The sequence below is a fragment of the Sinocyclocheilus grahami genome, unplaced genomic scaffold (assembly GCF_001515645.1).
Source record: "Sinocyclocheilus grahami isolate Dianchi unplaced genomic scaffold, SAMN03320097.WGS_v1.1 scaffold730.1, whole genome shotgun sequence".
NCBI lineage: Eukaryota > Metazoa > Chordata > Actinopteri > Cypriniformes > Cyprinidae > Sinocyclocheilus > Sinocyclocheilus grahami.
In genome coordinates this window covers 628,983-637,787 of record NW_015505909.1, presented here as the reverse complement: position 1 = coordinate 637,787, position 8,805 = coordinate 628,983, and the positions used below count along the sequence as shown (strand labels likewise).

Below are 8,805 nucleotides of genomic sequence, written 5' to 3'. Positions count from 1 at the left end.
GACATATAACTGCATCCATAATTTCATAGAACAGAGATCGATAAGAGTCAGTGACGCTTGGATCTTCACCCTGCTCGCAGCAGTGAGATCCTTCCTCATAGTCTCGCCAGCCGCGGCGGCACCGCTTCCTTCGACCATCCTCGTGCCCAACAGCACGGACAGTGTTGTCATACACTTCTTGGAATGTTTTGTCAGTACGAAGTGCTTTCGGTGATTTAAGGGTCGAATCTATGTAGTCAAACGACTGTCTCAAATCAAGCGATCTAGCTTTGAGAACCTGGAACAAAACATCGGTATGTCCAAAAATCATCAAGCAGAAACATGAACTTGAAATCCTGCAATTTCTGTTTGAGTGCCATGGCCTGAGCGATCCCAGCCTGGTTCCGTCATGATTCGGTCAAAGACAATGTTCAGACTCTGGCGGGCTTCACATACTGCATTCACGGCGCGGCTTTTAAAGTTCCACCGAGTAGCCGAGCCTCCGGGAATTCAAACTGAATTGTCAGCCTCAGTCAGTAAAGCGGTCCTTTTGGGTGATCGAGAGAAAAAAATTGTGGAAACCGTCCAAAAAACATATTTGCATCTCTTCGTCCCTTCGTCCCCTGCGCCAACACTAAATGTAACCTATGGCCGTAACAGTGCACAAAAACTGCATGTGGGCACCTCACGGGCCCACGGGCCCTCACACCCCCTCGCTGCCCACTCATACTACTTGCGCCATCGTATGTTTGACAAATTAACTTGGCCTCTGGGTTGTACTTCTGAATTACTTTCATTAACGCTTCAGAAAGTGATTCGGTGTCTCTGTCGGCGCTAACGTCGTGGAAACCCAGAAATCTCTCGTAAATAGCGCCACTGACATTCACATAATGGAGAATGACAGCTGGCATTTACATGAGACATCGGTAGTGTCATCTGCTTGTCTGGCAAAGAAATCAGTTGACTGAATTTCTTAATCTATTTCATTATTTACAACAGTGGCTATACTGTCAATTATGTCATTTTGAATTGATTTTGAAGTACCTTTGAAAACGGTGGATGTTTTCAGATGCTCTGCAAGTGCTGGGTCAAACTCTGAAAAGGTTTCTAGAAGTTGTACAAAATTCCCTTTGTTTTTACTTGTAGCAGATTCATCGTGACCACGAAATGCGTGTTCTTGTTGGCCCAAATTTAGAACCGCAATGATCAGTTTGCGCAAAAGATCACGTTTTTTCGCCACCTGCTCGTTATGCCGCAGTACCCCAATGGCAGCGGCCTGGCCGAGTGCCTCATCGATTCTTACCCGCCCGAACAACTTCAGCTTAAGAGCAGAAGATATGTGGCTCCGAGACTTTGCATGTCTTTCCATAGCTCTAGCTAAATTCTTCATATTGTTGAAACCAGTCGTAATCCATGGATTGAATCCTCCAGTTGATTCGTCAAATAGAAGACAAGGCCAGCAGAAGAGTTTGTTCAAGTTCACTGAGCCTGTTAGCCACTCGGTTTTGCTAAATAATTCGTTTCTATAACGGAAGATTGTTTTATGTCCAGATTAGGCGTGGGTCTTCCTTAATTTTTTATTTTTAGCTGCTGCTCAAAAGGGAGCTTTGTAAATTTATTTGCAATAAAATATTCAATATCTCGTCCCTCCGTATTTACTACATTATAGTGTTGGGGTAACGCATTACAAGTAACGCGAGTTACGTAATCAGATTACTTTTTTCAAGTAACTAGTAAAGTAACGCATTACTTTTTAATTTACAAGATCATATCTGAGTTACTTTTTCAAATAAGTAACGCAAGTTACTTTTGTTCCAATTTATTGACTGACAGCTCTCAGGTGGTGTGCAGTGAGTGGTTTGTTGTAAGTGGTTGCTAGTGTGTTATATCTGGTTGCTAGGTTGTTGCTATATGGTTGCTATAGTGTTTCAAAGGGTGTTTTTTTCATGTTAGTATGTAGTGATTGGTTTATACTAGGGTGTTGCTAGGTGGTTGTTGGGGTTCTAGTTGTTTGCTAAGGTGTTGCTGTGTGGTTGATATAGTGTTCTGAGTGTTATTTTTTATCATGTTGGTATATAGTAGGTAGTTTGTTATATGGTGTTGCTAAGGTAATCTGTTGGTTGCTAGGGCATTGCTGACAGTGCGACACATGAATTGAAGAAAATGTCATGTCTGAAGCACAAACCAGATGCCAGATTCATGGACGTTCATTAGTTTGAGTTGTGGGATTGTTTAGATCTCTAACACTGCGTACAATAGTGACTAGCAACAAAAGTGATTAGTAATAGTGATTTCCACTGATCTTTTATTACACAAGGTCGCTGTCTAAGCCTCATCCCATCTGTCTGTGTGTCTGCAGCCCTTCCTGTCTGTGCAGCTGAATAAAGGGGCTCTGGAGGTGCTGGTGTTCACAGGCAGCAAGAGTCCACGCAGAGCTTTCAGAAAAGCGGATAAGGGAATACTGCATGATGGGAGAGAGCACTCACTGCGCATCCAGAGACTCTCGGGAGCGTAAGACCACCTTCTCTCTCTCTTTCTCTCGTCTTGTTTTTCAAGCCTCTTTGAAACTAATGGAGCATGTGCGTGTGCAGATTATTCACTGTGCAGGTGGATGAAGAGCCACTCTTCCAGCAGCCATTACCCAACGATCATCCTCTGAGCATCCATCGGCTCTTCATCGGAGGCATCCCGGCGGACATAGAAACAGGTGTACAGCGGCCCAACGTGCCGTTTGAGGGCTGCATCTGGAACCTTCTCATCAACACAGTGTATGTCCAAACTCATCATCCATCCATCCTGACCTCACATCTCTATTAAAAATACATGTTTTTGGTCGAGTTAAAGGTGCTGTATGTAATTTTGTCTGTTAATGTTTTGGTCTGTGTGACTCCGCCCTCTGCCAGTTTACCCAATAGTATTTTGACACCCCGGGTTGCCAGTTGATGAAAAAGACAGCGTATTGTAGCCATGGAAGTGAACATATAAACTGGGTCAGAGATCACAGATTCTACCCGACCTAAAAAGCCTCGGCATCCATCGAAAAAAACTGTAACCAAAGACATTAAAACACAGAAAAATCAACTCATCAGCTTACAGTGCAAGGCTTGGCATCTTCCATTGTCCACTAGCTGTCAATACACTGCACCTTTGAATGGCTTGATGCAAGTTAATGCTTAATAGTTTAATAGTTTTGTGAAAAAGATAAAAACTAATGAAGTTGATAAGATAAACTAATGAAGGTGACGTTTCTATTGAGGAAAGTTAAGAGAAGAGACAATTCACCCAAAATGAAACATGTACATGTGATGAGATACTTTGATATTTTTTGTCCATACAGTGTTTTTTGTTGTTGAAACATTCTTTAAAATATCTTTCTTTATGTTCCACAGAAGAAAGTAAGTCATACAGGTTTGCATTTTCATTTTTGGATGAACTATAACTTTAAACCACATATTGCTACAGTTCCTAATAACTGCCCCATCAGTGTTGCCAGGTCTGTGGTTTTTTACTCTGGAATGTGATTTCGATGGAGGGGGTAGTCGCAGAAAAGAATATAATTGGGCTAGTTTTGGGCTTGTTTTGATTAGCAGTTGGGCTGGTTTTGTGTGCCCCATCAGTTGCTCAGGATTCAATGGCATCAGACTTTAAACCCATTTTTGGTTGTAATGAGAGCCTTTATTTTTAGGTGTTGGATAAAGAATGACAAAATGGTTTCAAAAGCCTAGATGTGTAAATTCAGGCATTAGTTTGGCGTTCCTTTTGTTTGGTAAAACTAGTTTGTTGTTCTGTCTTAGCACCAGAATCAGTGATGTTGGCACGTCACAGCTTTCTGTTATTCAGATAATAGCAAGGCAAAGACGTTAGCAAGCCTTCGAAGCTTTTCGAGGTCACCTTTAACAGCCCATGATAAATGTACCGACCTCCAGAGCACAATTCACCGCAATATGTCACGACTGGACTGTGCTATAGTGACTCGTACACACCAGCGACTGGTGTAAACATTGACCCATTTTTTCCAGCCTCCCGTGGCTGTAGATTAAAGGTCTTGTTTTCCTTCCAGTGCAGTTTTGAGGTGCAGTCATAAGCTAAACGCTGTATGACATTAATAATCACAGTTTGTCTTGCTCTAATGAGGAGTATGAATCTCTGCCAGTGGGCTGTGTGTCTTTTCCACTAGAGCGAACCCCGTTGCCCTCTACCAGACTCATTTAAATGAGTCTGTCCTTGCTCATAAGCGTGTTCATTATTCACCTGATTGGAGTCACGTTGTGTCATCGTTCCCTCAAGAGCGGCTGTGTGTTGTGTCTCGTTTCTGTCAATGAAACAGGCCCATGGATTTCTCTCAGCCCGTGGCCTTTGAGAACGCAGAGATTGGGCAGTGTCCTGACCTGGCCCCGCCTCCACCCCCGCCCGAGACCCCTGAGGAGGAGGAGGAGGAGGACGACGAAGAGGAAGAGGCTCCAGCCAAACCAGCACTCATCCCTACAGAAGCAGCTCGGCCTCCACCACCAGCCTCTACTGTACGTCCTAACAAATGCATTGTGGGTAGAGAGTCCTGTATGATTCCTGTAGTTTAAGACTGACCGCATCCCAGTTTCCATACTTACAAAGTCTGTGGTCTGCTGGTGATGGCTAAGTCCAGACTTTTCTGCATGTTAGTCAGTCTCTCGGGCAGCCACTGTCTATTGATTCTTTCTCATTCATTATGTTTGACTCTCACGGGTGCTTCATTCACTTCATTCATTCTAATGAGTTAAATAAGGCACTTATAGTAGGGTGACCATATTGTGCTTAAAAAAAAAAGCCAACAATTATAATGGTAAAACTGAAATTATTAGCATTAAATAATGTGTTATTTAATGCATTAGGAATCATGAATCTATGTATAAATGTACAATTTATACAACTTAATATTAAATGTTAAAAATGTATTAGCTCATGTATAAATTAAACATTGTCAGTTCATGATACCTAATGCATTAACTAATATTAGTCTAATTATAAAGGCATTATTGTAAAGTGTTTCATTTAGTTAATTTTGTTCACTCACTCCTTTGGCTAATGTTTTGTGCTTTGTTGGACCGAGATGTCCTTCTAAATAGTTTGCACCATTATTTGCCTCTGACGAGCAGTAGCTTTGCAATCCCAGCAGGGATGAAAGCATGTTTTACATGTTTGTTTGGGTGAAGTAGATGCAGTGAGCCGTTCGCTACTGTACATGAAACCGCGTTGTGCATTTTCTTTTCGGCAAAATTATGTATTTTTAATTACATTTTAAATGTATTTCAAAATATTAAAAAAATTGCCAAAACTATGTATATATATATTTGCTAAAATATGTTTCAGAATGTTTTATGTAAATATATTTTCTACCGATATATTTTCAACCATCTTTTGTATATTTTTTTAAATAAATTAACAAAAATATAAATATATATATATTTTAAAAGCATTTAAAAATATATTTTCCCCTTCAATCTGAGAAAATGTTTACATGTCACATTTAAAGAAAAACTTTGTTTGTTGTCTATAACACGTGTCTATAACACATAATAACAAGTAACACATCTGAAAATATTGAAATGTACTTTCGTGCCTCTGAAATACATTTTGAAATACATTTTGGTATATGAAGGTTAAAAATATATTTCATTGAGCTTGTACTGAACATACAGTACATTTAGCATATATGTAAAATATAATTTGTCCAGAAAGTGTGTGTGTGTGTGTGTGTGTGTGTGTGTGTGTTCAGTACACATGCTGTCTATCAGCATTCAGAATTTCAGAACTGACTCTCTTTTAAATTGATGAATGTGAATCTGAATTGGTCAGATGTTGAACTGAAATGACAGGAAGAAGAATTTCTGACAGTCACACATCTGTGGAATTTCATTAGTCAACGATGTGCTTTGTGACAAAACTAAAATAATAACATTGACAATTACATTATTATAATACAATATGATTAGTACAACATTTGTATACATCATTTTTAACAATTTGACACAAATCGGGGGAAACCATGTTTCTTTTCTGTTTAATGCACCATAATGCTTTGATGCTGTAATAACGACTGGCTTCACCTGAGCTCTTCTGTCTTCATGATGTCTCTCACTGCTGCTGTCACTCTGCTGCTGTCAGGCCACGCCCCTCACAGAGGCCACGCCCATCCCAGACACGCCTACCAGTGTCAAAGGAACTGCGGTATTAACCTGCTCACACACACACACACACACCCACAGACATCAGAGATAGTGTGAATATTACAGTTCCTCCATTCAGACGCACATTTAGCACATTTAGTGAGCTTTCATCTGCTTTATGCTGCTTGCGCTGTTTCTGCAGCTTCGTTTTTGGAGGAGCCACAGTATGTTTCTTTGTTCAACAAGCTCTTTATTCTCACTTGAGAACTGAATGCTGATGCTATTACTGAGTGCAGCTCCATCAGCTGTTGTCTGGCTCCATCTACTGCCTGTACTTTGTAAAACAGCACTTCAGAACTCGTGCTGTGGTACTTGCTGTTTAGTGCTTTTAGTAGAGACATCTCTTTTGCCATCTCCAGTTAAATGTTTTGGTGGGTCAGAATTTGCATTAACACTTAATTCATTATAAACATTTCCACATCTGTAGAGTTGTTGAGATCACATTTGTTGAAGTACGTCAGTAAGGTTTAGGATAAAAAAAGAAATATGATCTAACTCTTTACATGTTAGCTAATTAACCAATAATAATTTCCAATCACGCAGGTGTCGTGCGCAGCAGAGGCGGAGCCTGTCGTGCTGGAACTGGCCAAACAGTTCGGTCTCTCCAGAAACAGTCACATGGCCTTTGAGTTTGATGACAGAAAGGTGAAGAACAGGTGAGTGTCAGTTATTATCGTCTTCGTCGTCCTCATCCTCGTCATCATCCTCATGCGTGTGTGTCTGCTCCTCAGGCTGATCATCGAGTTCGAGATACGCACAGAAGCAGCCTCGGGGCTGGTGTTCTACATGGCCAGGATAAACCACGCTGACTTCGCCACCATCCAGCTGAAGGAGGGAATGGCTCACCTGAGCTACGATCTGGGCAGCGGCAACACCTCCGTCAGCGTGCCGCGCATCATCAACGACGGACAGTGGCACAAGGTCAGAGCATCTGGCCTTTGACCCCTGATGCATGACACACTTTCCCTGCCTGACCTGATTCACAGCACACAGCTCATCCAGGGTGCTTTTGAATAATATTTTGTCTCATATTCTATGATGACCTGGATCATGGAAAAGATCCATGGGTCGTAATTAGGCCGGAAACATAATTGATGCATGTTTATCCAGTGCATTACAAGCACCAAGCATGCCGTGTCACTGAACTACCATTTATTTATTTATGACAGAAATTAATACTTCTATTCATCAAGGATAAATTCAATTGATCAAAAGTGACTCTTAAGACATTTATAATGATACAAAAGATTTCTACTTCAAATAAATGCTGTTCTTTTGAACTTTCTGTTCATCTGTGAATCCTGAAAAATAAAATGTATCACAGTTTCCACAAAAATATTGTGCAGCACAACTGTTTTCAACATTGATGATAATCAGAAATGTTTCTCGAGCAGCAGATCAGCATATTATACTGATTTCTGAAGATCATGTGACACTGAAGACTGGAGTAATGATGCTGAAAAAAAACTTTAATAATATTTCACAATATTACTGTTTTTACTGTATTTTTGATCGAATAAATGCAGCCTTGGTGAGCAGAAGAGACTTTTTTTTCAGAAGCGTTAATAAAATCTTACAGACCTCTTACAAACTTCTGAACTTGTTGTGTGTGAAGGTCAGAGTATTAAAAGCAAGCAAGTGTTGATTTCTTCTCCTTCTGCATTTAGATCCGTGTGACGAGAGAGAAGCAGAGAGGATTTCTCGTGATTGACGGCCGTTACTCCAAACACACCACCAGCCCAAAGAAAGCTGATATTCTGGATGTGGTGGGAATGTTGTATGTGGGAGGTTTACCGCTCAACTACACCACCAAACGCATCGGACCGGTGAGCACACAACCACACACACATTCATTAGAGTCAAAACACCCTTTGAGGCCACCGTCTGATGTTGCCTGTGCTTTTGTAGGTGCTGTACAGTATCGACGCCTGCATTAGGAACTTCAAGATGATGAATCTGCTGCTGGACATGGAGAAACCCACATCCAGCTACCGCGTGGGCTCCTGCTTCGCCAACCCAGAAAAAGGAACTTATTTTGATGGCACAGGCTATGCTAAAGCTGGTGAGGATCCATTGTAGTCATTTACAGCTAGTCATTCAGCAGGAATATTTTGAGACAGATCCGGAGGCGGGGCTTTGTGATGGACAGTGGCACACTGTCTCCGCCCACAAGCTGAAGCACCGCCTGGAGCTCGTCGTGGACGGCAAGAAGTCCGAGGCAGCGAGTCCAGACGTCCGCTCTGCCTCCGCCGATACCAATGACCCTGTGTATGTGGGCGGATACCCCGGTATGTCAATCAAACTCTGTTGCCATGGTGTCATTGTTAAGAAAGTTCAAACATTCATTCGTGACTTGGAATTAAAATAAGCCATGGAGATATTAACAAGCTAACAGGCAATAGTAACTTAAAAATAGAAAGTTAAAAATATATATTTTATTAAAAATCAAATTTATATTTGTGATGGACAGTGGCACACTGTCTCCGCCCACAAGCTGAAGCACCGCCTGGAGCTCGTCGTGGACGGCAAGAAGTCCGCGGCAGCGAGTCCAGACGTCCGCTCTGCCTCCGCCGATACCAATGACCCTGTGTATGTGGGCGGATATCCCGGTATGTCAATCAAA

The 8,805-nt window shown here is 41.6% G+C and overlaps 1 protein-coding gene across 1 annotated transcript in view; it reads left to right on the top strand.

The window, feature by feature from the left end:
* Nucleotides 1-8,261, top strand: part of lama2 (laminin, alpha 2) — a gene marked incomplete at its 5' end in the record, with an annotated part of 106,098 nt that extends 97,837 nt beyond the window's left edge. Inside the window, 8 exons of the mRNA XM_016244669.1 lie at nt 2,339-2,490; nt 2,571-2,747; nt 4,307-4,499; nt 6,121-6,183; nt 6,726-6,838; nt 6,914-7,103; nt 7,850-8,008; nt 8,091-8,261. Of these exons, the coding sequence (XP_016100155.1) occupies nt 2,339-2,490; nt 2,571-2,747; nt 4,307-4,499; nt 6,121-6,183; nt 6,726-6,838; nt 6,914-7,103; nt 7,850-8,008; nt 8,091-8,261 (1,218 nt within the window). The remainder of the gene's footprint in view (nt 1-2,338; nt 2,491-2,570; nt 2,748-4,306; nt 4,500-6,120; nt 6,184-6,725; nt 6,839-6,913; nt 7,104-7,849; nt 8,009-8,090) is intronic.
* Between the last annotated feature and the right edge of the window lie 544 nt (nt 8,262-8,805).